Here is a 22,541-nt window from a genome sequence, read left to right on the forward strand (position 1 = left end):
CAGATGCCCATATATTCCTCTGGGCATCTAGCGTGCACTAAAAATGCTACTAAACCTTTGTAAAAGACCCCCTCAGTTAGGAATATTGTTTTCATATTTTGATATATTATGCATTTTGAATGTATTAATTTAAATTTATTATATGAATGTTTTTGTATTCGATTTTGTGTCTTTGCATTGTTGTAAACCTCATTGGGTGGTCCTTTGATGAACCAGAAAGGCAGTAAATTAAAAAATAAAACTTAGGGCCCTGTTTACTAAGCCATGCTGTAGGCGCGTACTCTTTTTAGTGCATGCTAATACTAGAGACACCCATAGGAATATAATGAGTGTATGTATCATTAGTGCACGCTAATTTTTAGCGTGCGCTAAAAAGTGTGCATACCTACAGCACAGCTTATTAAACAGAGCCCTCAGATTAGATATAAAAACAAAAAGTTTGATATTTGTAAGTGTGATGTCTAATTATGTAGTTAGATTAAATTATTCTGGGATAGTGGTAGTGGTAGCATCATCATGATCAGTAAATTTATTTAGCAAAATCTCAAGGGGGCTATGAAGGGGTGGCCTATGGGTTTAAAAATTAACCTTGAGGGACACAAGACTGAAGTTTGCTTATTATGCTTAATACCTCTGACCCAGTCCTGGGAGTTATTACACCAGAGAAGTTGGGATAAGATACAGCTCTCTCATTATTTCTACATAATTATTTTGTAGATTAGAGGGGGGGCATCTCAAAAAGCCATGACAAACAAAATCAGTCTACTCTTTGATCTGATTTCTTCAATTTTAAAATAAACATTTTCTTTAGGTTCTGTTCATAGGGTATTTTCTTCTCTGAGAGAGAGTACCTATTCTAGTACAGTAGGGGAGAAAGGCAACATCCACTGCCAATGCAGATATAAGCTCTTTGATTGTGGATGCTGTTCTTTCATGGTATTAAACATTTTAAGATCTTCTTCATCGAGTAGCCAGCCATGCATGAAAATAGTCATGAGGCTGGGAAGTCTGGAGACACACTGGACAAAGGACATCACTGTTGTTGCATGACACTTGATTTGATGTGTGTACAGTCGTATTACATTCAGCACACTTAAGTTGGGAAGGTTGTTCAGCGTCTGAAAGAAGCTACTCCAGCCGGATTCTGTGATGTCGTGATGAGTTATGATTTCTAGTTTTTGCAGTTTCTGTAGGTGCCCATCTTTAGCTACTGTTGCTAAAATAAGAAACAATTATTGTTCCTGTTTGCATACGTAATTATAGGAACCAAACATTTACATTTGTTACGCAGTACAGAATATACAGTAAATAGGAAGTTAAATCCAGATACACTAATTTTAATGTAGTTTTCAATTTCCCTACATTTCTCAAAGAGATTTTGATGCTGATGTTTTAACTTTCATCCCAAAATGTCTATTCAAAATACAGGATTATGGCAAGGGAGGGTAGATTGAGAGAGGGATTTCATTATCAACTCCTTTCCATCATGCTGTCTCTTTTTGTTTCTCAAGTTATTGATTATTTTTGTCTAAAATACATAAGAATAAGAACAGTAGTTATATTCAGACATGCTCCTGTGGTTATATGTTTGTTATTGAGATGTACTTTCTGATAAAATTAATTAAAAAAAATACAGGACTGCACACTCCAAATATTTTGGAATAAAAACGAAAGACATAGTAAAGCTAAGGTCTCACTTATAAAACTATGCAAACAGAGCTCTGATGATAGAACTTATGGCCAGCAGGAAAAAGGCAATTAGTGCTTCTATAGAAGACTCTGATATGACCCAAATTAGAGTACCATGTACAATTCTGGAAACCATACCTTCAAAAATATATAAATAGGATGGAGTTGGTCTGGAGGGCAGCTACTGAAATGATCAGTGGTCTTCATCATAAAATATATAGGGACAGACTTAAATATCTCATTCTGTTTCGTTCTAAGGATCAGTCCAGACAAACAGGTTGTGACCATCCGTCAGCAGGTGAAGATAAAGAACTCTAATGAGTTATGCCTCATAAGCTCCTGCACTTAGGATCCATACCAGTATTCTCTATCTCCAGCAGGTGGGATAGCAGCTCTTGTACGCTATGGTGACTTTTGTAGCCAACTGACCTCCTTACAGGTTCAGAATATCCTGTCCCTCAGGTGTAAACCTAGTGGTCTAGGTCCCTCCCTACTCTCCCGTTGCCACTTTCTACCTTTTTATTGCAGTCTTCACTTTTTCTCCTGCCTCTATCTTAAAAAAAAAAAAGCCATTGTGGTTCTTTTTGAGAGCACTTGTGCTGTGGGAAGATTGTGGGGCTTCAGTGCCTTGGAGGTCACAAGACTGGCTGTTTTCCTTTGTTAAGCATTACCATTTGGATGTGTCTGTTCAAGCAGATGCTTCCTTCGGGGCCACAGTTCTCACTACAAGGATATCACAGTCCCTCCCCTCTTAAGGATTGCTTTTATATTCTTTCCTTTAATCCCAAAGGATCAGTCCAGAGCCCACACTTCTGTGATGGTTTCAGTTTTTCCGGGTTCTATGTAATTTCAAATGTTTGTATTGTTCTGGTTCCGTTATTTATAAGGCACGAGTTTTGTCCTTTATTTCATAGTTCTTTTTCTATCTAGAGGCTGGAGTTTTTTTCTCTGGAAGTCACTCTCTTTCACTGTGTTGTTATCGAAATCTGGCTTGGTTGCTAAGCACAAGAGCTTATAAGGCACAACTCAGAGTTCTCTATCTTCACCTGCTGGCAGATGGTCACAACCCATTTTTATGGACTGATCCTTTGGGATGCAAGGAAAGAAAATTTGTAGGTAATTAACTAAGTTTTTCATATGTATACTATGGAAGATAGGAGATATGGCAAAGATATTTAAATTACATTTAAATACCTCTGTGACATAAATGCACAAGGCGGCAAGTCTCTTTCAATTGAAAGGAAGCTGTGGAACAAGGGGGCATATGATGAAGATGAAAGGTGAAAGACTCAGGAGTAATCTAAGGAAATAATTCTTTACAGAATGGGTGGTAGATGCATGTTACAGCCTCTGGGTGGTAATGGAGATATTATTTGAATTCAAGAAGCATGGGAGCAGCACACAGGATCTTTAAGGGAGAGGAAGGTATAGTAGATGGCATGGTTGGCCAGACTGGATAGGCCATTATGGTTGTCATCTGATGTCATTTTTTCATGTTTCTATGTATGTTTAATCATCACAGAATGAGAAGCTCAAGGTCAAAGGGGCATCATATAAAGCCAAAGGGTGAGAGATCAAAAGTTATGAGAAAAAAATTAGGGCTGCATTTTAATCGCAGTTACATCTGAAATTAATGCATCCATCATTAATCATGACTAATATTTTTAATTGCAATTAAAAAAATGAATCATTTTGTAGCATCTCCTGTCTCCAACCATCTCTTCTGCTCTCTTCTACTCCCAACCCCTGTCCTTGATGCAATCTGACATCCTTCCCCCTATCCAACATTCAACATCACTCACACCCCTGCACCAGTCTACCTTAAAGGTGGTCTTCTGTTGATCCACTACATCAGCAGCATTGCACTTATGTTGCCTGCAGCCTGATCCAAAGCTTTCCCTCTCACCCATCCCACCCATGCAGAAACAGGAAGTGGTGTCAGAGGAGGTAGGACAGGCCAGAGGCAGCATAGGTGCAATGCTGACACTTCTGGGACAAACAGAATACCACCTTTAAGGTAGGCTGGTGGGGGGGGGGGGGGGATTTAGAGGGAGGAGATATGCTGAAGCCCAGGTAGGAGGAGGGGAGTGAGCTGTAGACCCATAAGCAGAACTAGAGGGGCTATCGATGGAATCTATGGCCAAGTCAATGAGTTTCAACAGCCATGAGAAGAGCTTGGTGCTGCTCACCATCAAGTTTGTGCTGCTGCTCAAGGGGGTGGAGGGAGGAAAGAGAGAGATAATGGACCCCAAGGAAAGAAAGAGATAATGGCCCTGAGGGAAGGGAGAAATGCTGGATCTGGGGGTGGGAGGGAAATTATTAGTCCTTTAAGGAAGGGAAGGGGGTTGAGATTTGATATACCGCCTTTCTGTGGTTACAATCAAAGTGGTTTACGTATTATATGCAGGTACTTATTTTGTACCTCCGGTAATGGAGGGTTAAGTCACTTGCCCAGAGTCACAAGGAGCTGCAGTGGGAAATAAATAAATAAATAAAATACCTTTAATTGTGCAATTATTCATAACTAAAAATTTGTAATCGTTTAATTAATCGCGATTAAAATTTTGAATCAAATTGCAGCCCTGAAAAAATACACTTTCACTTAGAGGGTAGTATACCTGCAATAGATTTCCAGTGCACATGGTAGAAGCTAAACCAGAGAAAAAGGTCTAAGCATGCTTGGGAGAGACACAAAGGACCAGATGTACTAAGAGGTTTTCTTATTTTGGGCCTGATTTATTATAGTAGGGTGGTGGTGGTGGTTATAGCACATGTGCAAACTATGCATTATCATAGCCTGACTGCTTCTAGGGGTAGGGGGCAAAGAGCAGTTTCAGGGAACATAAAAGAGAGAATCCACAGGTAAGGATGGGAAGCCACAAGAGAGAGAGGGGGGAAGGGATGAAGGGAGAAAAGGAGAGTAGCGAGGGAAGAACAGGGAGGAAAGAAAGGGAGAGGGTTAGATGATTAGCTCTGTAAAGAAAGGAAAGAAATAGAAGGAGACCACAGGGAAGAGGGGTACAATGTGAGAGGGTTGGAGGTGGTACAAGGAGAGACAGAAAGATGGAGCCGAAGGCAGATGCTGGCATGACAAGTCACATGCATTCGGCATGTGACACACGCATTTATGCCCTTTCTCAAGCTGACACGCAGAAGAGCCATCCTCACACTCATTCTGGCTCCCTGCTCCCAAATCAGCACACTTTCCCCAGCAGTCCAGCATTGTCTCCTTACCTCCCTCTATCCCCCCTTCACTCCTCCAGGTCCGGTGTTACCTTCTTATTCCCCTCTGTTTCACCCCCCCTCCAAGCCATACAAACTTGTGGTGTTCACCGGGACTGCAGGCAGCAATTACAACAGAGGGTCTCTCTGGCCAGCCCCGGAGTCCTTCCCTCTATCACAACTTCCTATTACTGTAGAGACAGAACAGCGGCAGAGGGAGCTTGCTGTAATCGTTGCCCGCAGTGCTGGTGAACACCACAAGCTTGTATGGCAAGAGGGTGGGGAGACAGAGGGAGGCAGGAAGGCAACGTTAGACCCACTGGAGGGAAGGGGGGATAGAGGAAGGTAAGGAGAACTGCTGGGCTGTAGGAGGGAATGGGGGAGGGGGTCAGAAGGGAGAAGCTGCAGATGGATGGAAAGGAAGGGAGAGGGGGCTAATACTGTACATGGATGGAAATGAAAGGAGTGGGGGCAAATGCACATGGATGGAAAGGGAGTGGGCAAATGCTGTACATGGATGGATAGAAGGGAAGGGGGCAATGCTGTATATGGATAGAAAGGAAGGGAGTAGGGCAAATGTTGTATAAGGATGGAAAGGAAGGGGCAAATGCTGTACAAGGATGGGAAGGAATGGAGTGGGGGCAAATGCTGTACATGGATAGAAAGGAATGGAGTAGGGCATATGTACAAGGATGGAAAGGAAGGGGCAAATTCTACACAGGATGAGAAGGAAGAGAGCGGAATACACATGGAAGAGAAGAGAGAAGGGAAATGTTGCCCATAGATGGAAGAGAAGGGGGAATAGGGACACAGAGGGATACTGCTGAATAGAGGGGAAGGGGATAGGGACACAAAGGGATCGTGATGCTGGACAGGACAAGAATAAAGACACAGAAAGGGGAGATGCTCAAAATGACAGGAAGATAAGGGCAGGGACACAGAGGGGAGCTGAATGGTGAACGTGGACAGAAAAGAAATGCCAAATGGACAAGGAGATCCTGGTAAGAAAGTTAAGAGAAAAGAGAGGAAAGAAGAAGCCAGGGACTGGGACCAACACAATTAGAAAATATTATGTTCAGACAATAAAGGTAGAAAAAGGAATTTTATTTTCTATTTATTGATTAGAATATGTCAGTTTTATAATATACATATGAGTCTTCCGGCGGAGCCGTGCGGCAAGATGGCCGCGGTCTAGAGGAGCTCCGTAACACCGCTGGCAGGCTCTTTGTCCCCCCGCTCCCTGGACCCTACCCGCAACATCTAGGAGATACCTTAAACCCACCGGAGTCAGAAGTCACCTCCGAATGCCCACCGACACGCTCTGCTGAGCGGGAACAACGGGCAATAACGTCGCACGCGCTCAGTCCCAAGATGGCGGCCAGCGGCTCACAGTGAAGGAAAACAGTGAGACAGCTGCGCGGAAGAACGGCGTGCAGAGTAAGATTGTTGAGACGGATCTCTAGGGAGGTCAAGGCATAGCGGCATAATGGGAGCGTGAGTATAACACATAGACGCCGCTTTCGTTTTCCGTCCCCCCATCCCATTGACGAGAAGAGATTGAACGGGATACCTAAACCCGGAGAGACCAGAGGTTAATCGTACATTATAAGGAACCAAGAGTATTAACGTCCTCCACAGAGTGCAAATTGGCCCCGCACACAAGCGCACGGACATTTTAGTAAAGTATACCAGCGCAGCACTTGTGATAGTCGAGTGGATGCTATACCGACAAGTAGAGCAGTGCGAATCTACATTAACTTACAACAAATATTAAAACTACCTGGCTTAAATTCAATTTTGACAGCAACAAAAAAAGAGCCTACATAACAGGATTGTGCACTAATAAAATGGCAGTTTGCTGGTAGACTGAAGGCAGTGAGCTCAGCCTAGACAACTAGCAGAAACAGAACCCGGAAAGGGATTACAATTGCGGCCTGGATAAGGGTGAAGAACTGGCTCAATAGACCTATAAACCTAACTGTCTGTTCCGTTGGACTTGTGGAAGCCTGTTCTACCACGCCGTGGCATTGCCCTCAGGTAAAAACGTTAACATCACGAGAACAGACGCATAGAGATTAGTGAAAATTACAACACTCTCTGTATGGATCAATTTTTGAGGCCCAAGTCCTCAGGAACAACCAGAAGCGGCACTAAATACGATAAAGTGAAGAATTCCCCGCCACCCATTGAGACTAAGATGGCAGAAGGGAAACTTGAAAAGCTTGGTGATTTCTCTGAAAAACAACTAGCTCAAATCACTATGGCAGTTAGCGCCGCACTGAACCCGAGATTTGATTTGTTAGAGCGCCAAATGAGCAACTTAGAAGCCACCACAGCTGACATGGTGAGGCGAATGGGAGAGGCGGAAAGCAGAATCTCAGCGGTAGAAGACATGAGGGCGCTGAATGTCCCAGATGTCACACGTCTGATGGAACAACTTAAAGCACAACAAGACAAGATCGAGGACATGGAAAATAGAGCGAGGAGGTGCAATTTACGCATTGTCGGCCTACCTGAAGCAATCCCTGAGAAATCACTAGGACATCTGTTGGAAAACTGGCTTAAAAAGGAACTAGCCCTGTCAGACAGCTACGGAGAATTGTGTATAGAACGGGCCCATAGGCTTGGTCGCTGGCAACAAGGACAACAAAGACCCAGACTGGTGATTATTAAAGTACACAATTACTTGCACAAGGAGGAAATCATGAGGGGCTTCAGGCTGAAAAGAGAGTCTTTACAATATGATGGGTCACCAATAAAAATTTTTCAAGATTATTCAGCTGGTGTACAAGAGCAAAGGCGCCGGTTTCATCCTCTTTGTACAACATTGGTACACAGGAAAGCAAGATTCATGTTGATATATCCGGCAGTTTTGAAGATTCACCATGGAAATAGATGGCATTCGTTTCACTCTGTTTCAGAAGCCCAGCAGTTTATGGACTCTGATCTGCTTGCACCAGTTGAAGCGCCGACATGATTTAATATTTTGTAGATTTCTCAGAAAACAGAAGATTTTGCCTGGTTTCCAGCTTCCTAAGAAAATGCCGACAATGCACCTATGCAAGCTAAGTTGCTATTGTTAAAGAAAATGTGGATCTTGAGTTAATATGTTAAAATGTTCCAGTTGTGTTAATAACAGATTAGGGGGCCTTCACGGCAGAGGCGTTAGACCAGATTTCACTATATCTCCAGAGGGGTGGGGACGGACCCCTCATTGGGATGGGGGGACGGGAGACAATAGGGGGGGACGAGCCACATAGCGGTATTACAACTGTAGGAAGGAGAGAAGTTTAAGCTAAAGGGAAGGGGTTTTTCACCAAGGGATAGGAATGGGTGGGGGGAGATGGGGTTCTAATGGGATTCTATACTCCGTGAAGGGAGAATCATGGAACACAAGGGTCAGGTCTCACACTCAGGTTATACAAAATGAAAAAGTGTGGTCAAGATGTCTAAGCACACAACATTCACAGCTGCTGGGAAAGGGCTGGGTCCCGGCGGCTGAACATTTTAGGTATACTATTCTGACATTAGCATGCACCCGTGGTAACACACTGTAAATTAGTCACTTGGAATGTGGGGGGCATTTCGTCTCCCATTAAAAGGAAAAAGATACTAGCACATTTAAAGCGTCTCAATACCGATATTGCATGCTTACAAGAGACGAAGCTGACGGCTGCAGAACATGAAAAACTCAAACAGGGCTGGGTAGGTCAGGTGTTCCACGCTTCACCAGAAGGGCGGAAGGGAGGGGTGGCAATCTGCATTCACCGACAGCTTGCCTGCACGGTGGAGACAGTTATGCAAGACCCCAATGGAAGATATAGTTTGGTTAAAATGTGGTTACAGGGGAGGGAATTGTACCTTCTTAACGTATACGCCCCCACACCACCTGATAGTTCCTTCTTTCCTGAGCTGTCCAGGCAGCTGCTCCCTTATGAAAGCAAGCAATTGATAATTACAGGGGATATGAACGTACTAATGGACCCCAAGATAGACTATTCAGGGGAGAGATATGGGAGAACGGAGAGTAGGAGGGGGGCACGGATGTTGAAAGAATTTAGTAACTCTCTCTCCGTGATAGACGCATGGCGAAACTTACATCCAGATTCCAGAGAATACACACACCAGTCCAGAGCACATGGGACTTGGGGCAGGCTAGACTACATGCTTATTTCACCAGCTTTGTTTCAATGTGTCCGTGACTCAGAGATCGAGGAGATGTTGATTTCTGATCATAGCCCTGTCTGGTTAGAGTTGGGAGCGCCAAACAACTTTCAGATACACAGACAGTGGAGATTTCCCAATCACCTAGTTAAAGATAAATCTTTTCATAAATTCTTGGTCAAAAAATGGGAAGACTATGAATCATTTAACAAAGAGCACAAGTCTGATCCGCAATTGTTCTGGTGTGCTGGTAAAGCAGTACTCCGGGGAGATCTGATCGCTTATATAGCAAGTAAGCGGAAAAAGAATGCAGCTAGCCTCTTGCACCTGAATAGGCAATTACAGAAGGCTAGACGTCGCTATATAGAACGGCAAACTACAGTAAATAGGGAAGCATATTTGGCTGTACAGGCAGCTGTGAACTCATTGTTACATGAAAGAGTGGTTAAAGATAGAACTTTCCTAAAATATAGGTTCCACAGATTTGGGAATAGAGCAGGGAGCATGCTGGCCCGGGTGGTTCGGAAACGGGGAGGAGGTAGAACCATATCGGCTCTGAAAGAAAAGACGGGAAGCCTTACCAATAGCCCAGATAAGATTCTGCAAATATTTCAGGAGCACTTTACACAGTTATACACTGCCGAACAGCCAATCGGGGAGGCACATATGACTGAATTTCTTAAAAAAGCCCAGATGCCAAAGCTCGGAGATTCTGATATCGCATACCTAGCGGGTCCCATTATGCCAAAGGAGCTATCAGAAGCTATAAAAGGGTTGAAATCATATTCGGCACCAGGGATAGATGGGTATTCCGGAGAATTTTATAAACTGTTGCAACCCCAGTTGATAAGGCCACTATCTGAATATCATCAAGCGGTGATTCAGGAGGGGAGGTTCCCATTACATGAAAATACTGCATGTATATCATTACTGTTGAAACCCGGGAAAGCCGCTGAGGAACCAGAGTCTTACAGGCCTATATCGTTAATTAACGTCGATATTAAGCTTTTAGCGAAGATTCTGGCCTCACGACTTAACAAGTGCTTACCCAGCGTGATTGAATCTACGCAGGTGGGATTTCTCCCCAATAGACACTCTGTGCTACATATTCGACGTGTCTTACTCGCAATAGCACGATGCCGATTTGAAAAAACCCCTGGGATCTTGATAAGCCTAGATGCCACCAAGGCTTTTGACAGGGTAGGTTGGGATTTTTTGTTTCATATGTTAAATTGGATAGGGGCCCCTGCTGGAATAAAACAGGCAATAGCGGCTTTATACACGGGTATGGAAGCACATGTGACTGCAAATGGGGGGCTTTCAGCTAGATTTCAGATAGGTAGGGGAACACGGCAGGGTGAATCGGATTGGTGGAGGGGTAGCATTGTATATTAACGAGAGCCTTGAATCAAATAGATTGAAAATTCTGCAGGAAGCAAAACACTCCTTGGAATCACTGTGGATTGAAATTCCATGTGCAAAGGGGAAAAGGATAGTGATAGGAGTGTACTACCGTCCGCCTGGCCAGGACGAACAGACGGATGCGGAAATGTTAAAGGAAATCAGGGACGCAAACAAACTGGGCAACACAATAATAATGGGGGATTTCAATTACCCGCATATAGACTGGGGTAATGTAACATCTGTACACGCAAGGGACATAAGATTTCTTGATGAAATCAAGGACAGCTTCATGGAACAGCTAGTTCAGGAGCCGACAAGAGAAGGAAAAATACTAGACTTAGTCCTTAGTGGTGCTCATGATCTAGTGCAGGGGGTAACGATACGAGGGCCGCTTGATAACAGTGATCATAATATGATCGGTTTTGATATTGGCATTGAAGGAAGTGAAACTAGGAAATCAAGTACGCTAGCGTTTAACTATAGAAAGGGTGATTACGACAAAATGAGAAAAATGGTGAAAAAAAGACTGAAAGGAGCAGCTCGCAGAGTAAAAAACTTGCATCAGGCGTGGATGCTGTTTAAAAACACCATCCTGGAGGTTCAGGACAAATATATTCCACGTATTAGAAAAAAGGGAAAAAAGACTAAACGTCAGCCGGCGTGGCTAAACAGTAAGATAAAGGAAATCATTAGAGCCAAAAAACAATCCTTCAGAAAGTGGAGAAGAGAACCAACTGAAAGTAACAGGATAGATCATAAGGAATGCCAAGCCAAATGCAAAGCGGAGATAAGGAGGGCAAAAAAGGACTTTGAGAAGAAATTAGCGTTGGAAGCAAAAATACATAGTAAAAACTTTTTTAGATACATTAAAAGCAGGAAACCGGCCAAAGAGTCGGTTGGGCCGCTGGACGAAAATGGTGTTAAAGGGGCGATCAAGGAGGACAAAGCCGTAGCGGAGAAATTAAATGAATTCTTTGCTTCGGTCTTCACCGAGGAGGATTTGGGGGGGACACCGGTGCCGGAAAGAATATTTGAAGCGGGGGAGTCGGAGAAACGAAACAAATTCTCTGTAACCTTGGAGGATGTAATGGGTCAGTTCAGCAAGCTGAAGAGTAGTAAATCACCGGGACCTGATGGTATTCATCCCAGAGTATTAATAGAACTAAAAAATGAACTTGCGGAGCTACTGTTAGAAATATGCAATCTGTCCCTAAAATCGAGTGTAATACCGGAAGACTGGAGGGTAGCCAATGTTACTCCGATTTTTAAGAAAGGTTCCAGAGGAGATCCGGGAAATTATAGACCGGTGAGTCTGACGTCGGTGCCGGGCAAGATGGTGGAGGCTATTATTAAGAATAAAATTGCAGAGCATATACAAAAACATGGACTGATGAGACAAAGTCAGCACGGATTTAGTGAAGGGAAGTCTTGCCTCACCAATCTAATGCATTTTTTTGAGGGGGTAAGCAAACATGTGGACAATGGGGAGCCGGTTGATATTGTATATCTGGATTTTCAGAAGGCGTTTGACAAAGTGCCGCACGAAAGACTCCTGAAGAAATTGCAGAGTCATGGAATCGGAGGTAGGGTATTATTATGGATTAAGAACTGGTTGAAAGATAGGAAGCAGAGAGTAGGATTGCGTGGCCAGTATTCTCAGTGGAGGAGGGTAGTTAGTGGGGTCCCGCAGGGGTCTGTGCTGGGTCCGTTGCTTTTAATGTATTTATAAATGACCTAGAGATGGGAATAACTAGTGAGGTAATTAAATTCGCCGATGACACAAAATTATTCAGGGTCGTCAAGTCGCAGGAGGAATGTGAACGATTACAGGAGGACCTTGCGAGACTGGGAGAATGGGCGTGCAAGTGGCAGATGAAGTTCAATGTTGACAAGTGCAAAGTGATGCATGTGGGTAAGAGGAACCCGAATTATAGCTACGTCTTGCAAGGTTCCGCGTTAGGAGTTACGGATCAAGAAAGGGATCTGGGTGTCGTCGTCGATGATACGCTGAAACCTTCTGCTCAGTGTGCTGCTGCGGCTAGGAAAGCGAATAGAATGTTGGGTGTTATTAAGAAGGGTATGGAGTCCAGGTGTGCGGATGTTATAATGCCATTGTATCGCTCCATGGTGCGACCGCACCTGGAGTATTGTGTTCAGTACTGGTCTCCGTATCTCAAAAAAGATATAGTAGAATTGGAAAAGGTACAGCGAAGGGCGACGAAAATGATAGTGGGGATGGGACGACTTTCCTATGAAGAGAGGCTGAGAAGGCTAGGGCTTTTCAGCTTGGAGAAGAGACGGCTGAGGGGAGATATGATAGAAGTGTATAAAATAATGAGTGGAATGGATCGGGTGGATGTGAAGCGACTGTTCACGCTATCCAAAAATACTAGGACTAGAGGGCATGAGTTGAAGCTACAGTGTGGTAAATTTAAAACGAATCGGAGAAAATTTTTCTTCACCCAACGTGTAATTAGACTCTGGAATTCATTGCCGGAGAACGTGGTACGGGCGGTTAGCTTGACGGAGTTTAAAAAGGGGTTAGATAGATTCCTAAAGGACAAGTCCATAGACCGCTATTAAATGGACTGGAAAAATTCCTCATTTTTAGGTATAACTTGTCTGGAATGTTTTTACGTTTGGGGAGCGTGCCAGGTGCCCTTGACCTGGATTGGCCACTGTCGGTGACAGGATGCTGGGCTAGATGGACCTTTGGTCTTTCCCAGTATGGCACTACTTATGTACTTATGTACTTATATGCCCCTTATCACCGCTCCTGTTTGATCTAACATTGGAGCCCCTGCTGCGTCTTTTAAACTATGACCCTAGAATCAGTGGAGTGCAGCTGGGTGAGCAAGAGGTCCGAGCTCTGGCTTATGCCGATGATATTCTCCTGGTACTGACCAACCCACAAGAGTCATTTAAGACAGCCTTGACACTGATAGAAGAATATGGGGCGATGTCGGGGTTTGGCCTCAACCTGTCTAAGTCATGTGCGATGTCTATGGGCGCGGACACTGATTTACTCTGGAAAGGGGAGACCCCTCTTAGATGGGAGACAGCGAAAATGAAGTATCTGGGAGTATACATTACCTGGGATAAAACCATCATGTATAAGGAGAACATTGCCCCACTGTTGGAAATGACTAAAAGTAAGTTGTTGATGTGGAGGGAGTTACCACTCACTATTTGGGGTAGAATTGCGTTATTCAACATGATGATCGCCCCCAGGTGGCTCTATGTCTTCCAACAATTACCTCTCTTTTTGAAACATAGAGATGACAAGCGGCTGCAGCATTTAATACAAACATATCTGTGGCAAGGGAAGAAACCTAGAATACCGTACCATCAGATAGCATCCCCAAGAGAAGGGGGCGGCATGGGACTTTTAAATATCAAATTTTTGACAATAGCGAGTTCCATGCGGCACATAAACGATTGGTACAGGGGAACATCAGATTTTTCCATAACACAAGCGGAGACCTTGATGTTTACGGATACACATTTTAGTCACTTGCTTCATTCCGGGACTCCACTTCCCACAGCGGCATTTCAGAGACACCCGTTATTGAGATCTCTCAGGGAAACTTGGAGGTGGATATGTAGGCGTCATCGTTTCTCCCCCCGAATATCTCCCTGGATGTCAATTTGTGATAACCCAGCATTTTCACCAGGTCAAGGGGTCAGTATATTTAAAAGTTGGGCGAAAAAGGGGATCATATATCTGGCGCATATAGTTACAGAAGAGGGACAAATTCTCCCATTCACGGAATTACAGTCCCGATATGGGATTCCTCCGACGCACCGATTTGCATATCATCAATTACACCACTATGTAGCCTCCCTAGAGTGGACAGATCTTATGGAAGACGTAGTAGAGGTTCTTGCAGAGGAGTTCACTCTGGGATCGCAGCTTAAGGTTCCACTGAAATTTCATCACCAACAACTCAAAGATACTACAGAAGAGATAGACTTCCGGCGATTAGCGCAGGAGTGGTCAAGGGACTTAGGTTGTACATTTACCGAAGGAGAATATAGATCATATTTTAAATCTATCTATAAGCAGCGGCTTTCCATCCCACAAAGGGAACGGCTATACCGCTGGCTGCTTAGAACACACATATCTCCTCACAGAGCACAGAAAGCAGGGTTTAATACAACAGGAGCATGCCCAAAGTGCAACCATGGTTCTGCCTCTCTCGGCCATATGTTCTGGAGTTGTCCCTCCATAGAGCGGTTCTGGAAACAGGTTATAGGGGGGGTGGACCAATTATGGAACTGTACTCTAGTGTGGGATCCTTTAATTTTATTTAATATCTTTCGGTATTCTACAGACCCCCCAGAAGGCTTTAAGGCATTTGCAAAGATAGCAATATATTTTGGAATAACTTCCATTTTGCAATTCTGGAGAATGAAGGAAACTCCCCCTCTGCAGATATGGCGATCGCAATTAGTGAAACAAATGAGAATTGATAGATGCGGGATACATGATCTGGACAGTCCAGCGAGCCAGGGGTTTCGGGCGCAGTGGGAGGCACTCTGGGTCACTCTCCCGTCCAGAGCGAGAAGTTTACTGCTGAATTTCTAATCCTTACCAGATGCCCTCTTGTATTCGGCATCACACGGGGAACCAATTAGTGAAGGCACTGTTATATGATGCTCCTGATAAAAGGGCCCTCGTTCAGTACCGTAGAACAATGCAGTCATCCTAGATGAATAAAATAGTGTGACAGACATCACCACTTTAGATCTATAAGAGACCCAAACATTACATATTGCTGAATCCATAGGAACCTGAAGGGAAGGGAAGAGGGTGGGTATAGTCGGGAGGAGGTCAAGCCAATGAGACACATTAGGTGGGCAACTCCGGCCAATACGTTATAGATGTAGCTTAGACATTAATTAGAAAGTTGTGAATGCCCTAGGAACAATAGTTGACATTGGTAGGGAGGGAGGGAGGATGGGTGGGTGGGCCGGGGAGAAATATAAATGCACTGTTGTAATTTACTATGTTGAATATGTGATTTTGGATGACCTTCCTTTGTAAAATATTTTTTTTTTGACTAGTATTTGTTAACTGTTCATGTCAACTAATAATAAATAAGATTCAAACATAATATACATATGCCAGAACTGCTGTTAGATATGCCTGTGGCATGTGTAAAAACCCTTACTCATTGACCTTCCATCTCCAGCTTAGTGGTAGTAAATCTCCAGCTTTGGGATGGGCCACCCTTGGCATCTCTGCAGATGACAATTAGAAAGGGGAAGGGGAGCAGAATCGAGATGGCTCTGGGGCGGGGAACGGGGAGGAGAAGCCAGATGGCACTTCGGAGAAGGAAGGCGAGCAGAAATTGGATGAGACTCAGGAGAGGGGAGTAGAAATTAGATGGGACTCAGGTGGGGAGGGGAAGAGGAGCAGAAGCCAGATGGCTCTTGGGGAGAGAAAAGAAAAGGGGAGTGGAAGCCAGAAGGCATTTGGGAGGAAGAAGGGGGAAGGGCAACAGGAGCAGAAGCTGGATGGCATTAAGGAGGAGAAATCGAAAAGGAGCAGAAGCCAGATGCTATTTGTGGGGAGAAAGGGAAAAGGAGCAAAACCTGGATGAATTTGGGGGGGGGGTGAGGGAAGAGGAGCAGAAGCTGGATGGCATTCTGGGGGAGAAAAAGAAGAGGAGAAGCTGGATGGTACTCGTGGTGGGGGGGGGGGGGGGGAGAAAGGGAAGAGAAGGGGAGCAAAAGCTGGGTGGCACTTAGGGGAAGTAAGGGAAGAGGAGCAGAAGCAAGAAGGGACTCATCTTGGTGCACAGATGCTCTTATAGAATTGGTGTCCAGCACATAATATCAGCATGCCTTACCGGAGGCCCCTTAGCTAATTTTCAATAATATAATGTAGAGAATCTATATTTCTATTTGAAGACAACTCACCTAATTCCAGTAAGCTGCTGTCATCTAACGAATTGTTTCCAAATGAAAGCATCTGGATGTTATGGAGGTGCTGAAACTGCCGTACAATGGATGCTGCTGCCTGTACTACCCCTGGCCCCTCTGGGAGAGTCAGCTTTTCCAAATGAACAAGAGAAGGTAAAGCGCAGGCTGTAGATAACAGACATAATCATTGCTATTGTTACAGTAAAACTTCCAGACAAAACATGCAGACCATCATGCCACATCTCCTTTTTCACTAGTCAGCTGCCTTTTCCCAAATAATTGGAGATAAGCAGCAATTCCTTTAGCACATTGCTTTTCAACCCAGTCCTTGAGGCACACCTAGTCCCATCAGGTTTCCAGGATCTCCACAATGAATAGGCATGAGATAGATTTACATACCAAGGAGGCAGTGCATTCAAACCTATCCAACAGTGACCAATCCAGGTCACAAATACCTGGCAAGATCCCAAAAAAGTACAAAACATTTATGCTGCTTAACCCAGAAATAATCAGTGGAGTTTCCCCAAGTCTAGTTTAATAATGGTCTATGAACTTTTCCTTTAGGAAGCCGTCCAAACCTTTTTAAAACCCCGCTAAGCTAACCGCCTTTACCACATTCTCTGGCAAGGAATTCCAGAGTTTAATTACACGTTGAGTGAAGAAAATTTTCTCTGATTCGTTTTAAATTTACTACTTTGTAGCTTCATCGAATGCCCCCTAGTCCTAGTATTTTTGGAAAGAGTAAACAGATGCTTCACATCTACCCTTTCCACTCCACTCACTATTTTATAGACCTCTATTATATCTCCCCTCAGCCGTCTTTTCTACAAGCTGAAGAGCCCTACCTGCTTTAGCCTTTCCTCATAGGGAAGTCATCCCATCCCCTTTATCATTTTTGTCGCCTTTCTCTGCACCTTTCTAATTCCACTATATGAGATGCGGTGACTAGAATTAACAATATTCGCGGTACGGTCGCACCATGGAGCGATACAAATGCATTATAACGTCCTCATTTTTGTTTTCCATTCCTTTCCTATTAATACCTAACATTCTATTTGCTTTTTTAGCCACCACAGCACACTGAGCAGAGGATTTCAACGTATCATCAACAACAACGCCGAGATCCCTTTCTTGGTTGGTGACTCCTAACGTGGAACCTTGCATTATGTAGCTATAATTCGGATTCCTCTTTCCCACATGCATCACTTTGCACTTGCTCACATTAAAGGACATCTGTGTTGTCAACAAATTTAATTACCTCACTAGTTACTCCTATCTCTAGGTCATTTATAAATATGTTAAAAAGCAGCGGTCCCAGCACAGACCCTGGGGAACCCCACTAACTACCCTTCTCCATTGAAAATACAGAACATTTAACCTGTTTTCTATCTTTTAACCAGTTTTTATTCCACAATAGGACACTATCTCCTATCCCATGACTCTCCAATTTCCTCTGGAGTCTTTCATGAGGTACTTTGTCAAATGCCTTTTGAAAATCCAGATACACAATATCAACCAGCTCCCCTTTATCCACATGTTTGTTCAACCCTTCAAAGAAATGTAATAGATTGGTGAGGCACGATGTCCCTTCACTAAATCCATGTTGGCTTTGTCTCATTAATCCATGCTTTTGAATATGCTCTGTAATTTTGTTCTTTATCGTCTCATCCACACGTTGAGACTCCGGAGCTCTGCCTGTCTCTTGGGCCTTGCGCATGGAATGGGTAGCACTTCAGAAAATGTTACCCTAGAGGTTCTGGATTTGAGCTTTCTACCTAAGAGCCTAAATTTGGCTTCCAGAACCTCTCTCCCACATTTTCCTATGTCACTGGTACCAACATGTACCAAGACAGCCAGCTCCTCCCCAACACTATCTAAAATCCTATCTAGGTGACGCATGAGGTCCGCCACCTTCGCATCAGGCAGGCAAGTCACCAGGTGATCCTCATGTCCACTAGCCACCCAGCTATCTATAGGCCTAATGATTGAATCACCAACTACAACAGCTATCCTGATTTTAGCATTAAAACATAAGCACTTTTGTTATATTTGGGGCTTAATTTATGAGGAAATAACCTGGAACACAGTTCCACCATTTCTTTTCAGTCTCCAGAGTATCAGGTGTGTTCTATTCCAGCTACTCCCTCCTAGGAAGCAACAGGTACTAATCCATAAACATTTTTGCAAGTTAGTACATAAGGTCCTTAGTGAGACATGTTAAAAAAACAACCCAACAGTATTTGTCTCTTAAAGGCAAGATGCAAGGTGATTTTCCAAAATGTATAAAGTGCTGCTGATCAGGGTGTGAAGCTATGGACAGCATCATCCCCGTGATCCTATAAAAGTCACCAAAAATTGCGTGCGCAAATTTAGGCATGCTCCCAATTTGTGTGCTCAATTTAATAGAATACTGAGCCAATTAGTGCCAATAATTGACGTTTTAACAAGCAATTATTGGCACTAATTAGATTTGAGACTGAGCATGCATAAATGTAGGTGCAGGATCAACATCTAAATTTACGCTCAGCCCAAAAAAAGGGGGCCCAGAAATGGGAGGGACATGGGCATTTCGGGTGGATCAGGGGTGTGGTTTTGAGTTACCCATGCAATTATAGAATAACAGTGCTCCATGTATAAATTTAGGTGCAAGCATTTGTGCCACATTTTCATTCATGCAAATGGCAGCACCCACATTTATGCGTGACCTCTCTGCTTAAGCATTAATTCTGTAAACTGTGCCGAACTTTAGGCGCGGCTTATAAAATACCACTTCAGTGGGGGGGGGACGGGACGGGACAATTTTTTAGGCACCATATTTAGAATCTAGCCCCATATGTTTGAGATTGGAAGCCAGTGTAACATGTTCCTTCTGACAGTGCTACATATGAAAAATAATTCAGGCAAATGTAATGTTTATGTAATACAGTGATACCAAATCAAACCTGTTTTTCACAGTTCTTCACTTTGTTTGAAAATTGGGGAAAAAAGACCAAATGAACTGAAAATCTTGCTTACACTGCCTTCACTGTGTGCAAATCTACTGCATTCATATTAATTGTGGATAATTTGAAAATCTAACTGGCTGGTGCTCCTTAGCAGAGGTTCGAGGACTACTATAGTAACACACTTACACACACACAAGCTTCTTATATTATTATAATGAAAATGAACATACCAAAAAGTTCTGAAGTTTTCTTGTCTGTGAAACACTGTCCAAGTTCCAAGATCTTAAGAGCTTTAAACCTAGGCAAAACAGAAACTGGAAAACAAGTTTAATTCACAGTGGTGCTCATTTTCAACGCAGGTAGGTGTCTTAAAATGCCCCCCCCCCCCCCCAAAAAAGTTCCATCTGCTAAAAACATCCAAATCCTGAATTTGGATGTTTCACATTGCAGTTCATCCAAACAGCAAGGAGGCATGTTGTGGATGAGACTAGGGAGCAGGGGCGTATTTGCGTGGGGCCACAGGGGCCTGGGCCCCCGCAGATTTCGCCCTGGCCCCCCTCCCGCCGTCAACCCTCCCCCGCTGCTTACCTTTGCTGGCGGGGGGCCTCAAACCCCGCCAGCCGAGGTCCGCTTCCTCCTGCCTTTAAAAATATTTCTTCCGCTGGCGGGGGACCCCAACCCCCACCAGTCGACCCGAAGTCTTCATATTTCTTCTTTGTCCGATACCTCCGTGGCCATGCTGTAACGCTGTTGATTGGATCCAGTTCGAAGTCTGATGTCATAGCACGTTGTACGCACATACAACGTGCTGCGACGTCAGACTCCGAACTGGATTCAATCAACAGCGTTACAGCATGGCCACGGAGGAGTCGGAAGAAGAAGAAATATGAAGACTTCGGGTCGGTTGGCGGGGGTTGGGGCCCCCCACCAACAAAGGTAAGCAGCGGGGGAGGGTTGACGGCGGGAGGGGGGTGGAGAGGGTCGGTGGCGGCGGGGGGCTAAAATGTGCCCCCTTCCTCTGGCTCTGGCCCCCCCCTACTGCCAGAGTCCAGATACGCCCCTGCTAGGGAGGGCCTAAAAGGAGGGCATCTAAAAGAGATTTTCTAAAGGGAAGAATCATCCATGTCTAAAAAGGCCGTTTTTAAAATCTAGACCTTTTTCAGTCATGTCAAAGACACAAAAGGTTGCTCTAATTTATCAGCTGATCACTGGAGGGATTCTAATATATCAGTTGTCTTCTTCCCTCTCCCCTGAAAGTGAAACTGGAAAGGAAAACCAGGCTCTATGGGGTCCTTTTACCAAGCTGTGGTAAAAAGGGCACTGTGCTAGTGGCAGGGGCCATTTTTGCCACGTGATGAGGCCCTTTTTACCACAGCAGGTTAAAAAAGGCTGAAAATAGCCATGGCTATGCGGTAAGATTGCTGTTACTGAATGGCCATGCGAGGAGAAGCTCTTACCACCACCCACTGAGGTGGTAGTATGGGTTCCCACGCTAACCCGGTGGTAACTGGTTAGTGTTCAGCCCTGCTTGATTACCGCCAGGAAGGCTATTGAAATGTGTACATTCAGGTACAGTAGGCATTTTTCAGGTCCCGGAGGGATTACATTTACAAAAAAAAAAAGAGTTATAGTGGGGTTTGAACCTGTGCCCCTTTGTTTGCAGTCCACTGCACTAGCCACTCCTCTGTTCTGCAAGGACATGTGTGTGGCCATATTTAAAAAAAATACCAGACAGACATTCATGTCCCTGGTATGTTGTCGCTCAAAAATTGGACATTTCATTTTGGAAAATGCCTATTCATTTTTGATGTTTTTGTAGCAAACACATCCATCTCACAGCTGTAATCGAACAGGAAATCTAGACGTTTTTCCTGTTTGATTATGGCTGTTGGGGGGGGGGGGGGGGTTGAACATTATGAGCAGGACATTTTTTTTTTGGACTTAAGGTGTTTTCTTGAAAATGTCCCTCAATGTGTCTAACAAGTGAAGGAGTTTAAAGCAGTTAACATTAACAGAACATGAAGCCAAATTTTGAATAGGCCATTCAAACAGGGATGTGCAAAACATATAATAAATTTTGTAAATGGCTTATCGAACATGGAGTCTACACCCCCAGATGAAGGTGTGTTAAAAAAAAATCCCAGAATGAAATACATATGTAAGTGGCAGAATTTGCTGGTGCCATAAAGTCTGCAGAGATGCCAGGTGGCATTTCTACATGTAAGCATATGCATTTCCCCACTGTGCAGTGCTAGAAATATATGTCTTCAGTCCCCCCGAGTTACTGCACCCTTAACAGATGAAAGCAGTATTTCACCAAGATGTTACCATGAGGGAGCAAGGTTTTAGTGAAGATGAGCCTCCTCCTCCTAGCCAAACTTATACTGAAATAGGTCATCCTCTTCCAAGTGGGGGAGGATATGCCCCTTCTATGTTCCTGCAAGAAAATCCAGTGCATCATGGAAAAGAAAATAATGTATAGTGTGGCCTATGGGTGAAACAGGAACCCAAAACATTCAGGGCCTTCTGCAGAATGAATCTCAGGATAGGAGTAGATCCAGTGGGAGGTGACATGATGCCCAGAGTGATCATCTGGCACCCTCTGCTGGTTGATCTAAAAGCCTCTCCCCTCACATGGGTGTTTCAGTTACCTTCAAATATCTGCCAGAAAAGGGAGCGTAGAGCCTCCATCATAGATCAGTTACTGTATACTGGAGACACTAGTATATTCATACTTGCACTCCATGCAGCTGGCCCTTCTCCAGCACTGGTTGTCAAAGGACCTTTTCTGAGGCAAGACCACTCATGAAGCTGGAGGAGTGGCCTAGTGGTTAGGGTGGTGGACTTTGGTCCTGGGGAACTGAGTTCAATTCCCACTCCAGGCACAGGCAGCTCCTTGTGACTCTGGGCAAGTCACTTAATCCTCCATTGCCCCAGATACAAATAAGTACGCCACATTGAGCCTGCCATGAATGGGGAAAGTGTGGGGTACAAATGTAACAAAAATAAATATAATACTTGTGTCTTTCAACAATGCCACCACTCTATCCCTCAGAACTGTGGCACATGTGGGAGACCAAAATAAATATAGAAACTCTGACTAGCATTTCCTTGTAAGATCTTTTGCACATTCCATCTTATCTCTCATCTCTTAACATCCCCTATACTACTACTACTATTTATCATTTT

The 22,541-nt window shown here is 44.1% G+C and overlaps 1 protein-coding gene across 1 annotated transcript in view; it reads right to left on the bottom strand.

Moving 5' to 3' along the window:
- Positions 1-370: 370 nt before the first annotated feature.
- NAIP (NLR family apoptosis inhibitory protein) overlaps positions 371-22,541 on the bottom strand; it is a 126,268-nt gene continuing 104,097 nt past the window's right edge. Inside the window, 3 exon segments of the mRNA XM_030193314.1 lie at positions 371-1,216; positions 16,405-16,572; positions 19,583-19,666. Of these exon segments, the coding sequence (XP_030049174.1) occupies positions 852-1,216; positions 16,405-16,572; positions 19,583-19,666 (617 nt within the window). The 3' untranslated portion in view covers positions 371-851.

The sequence above is a fragment of the Microcaecilia unicolor genome, chromosome 2 (genome assembly GCF_901765095.1).
Source record: "Microcaecilia unicolor chromosome 2, aMicUni1.1, whole genome shotgun sequence".
Lineage (NCBI taxonomy): Eukaryota > Metazoa > Chordata > Amphibia > Gymnophiona > Siphonopidae > Microcaecilia > Microcaecilia unicolor.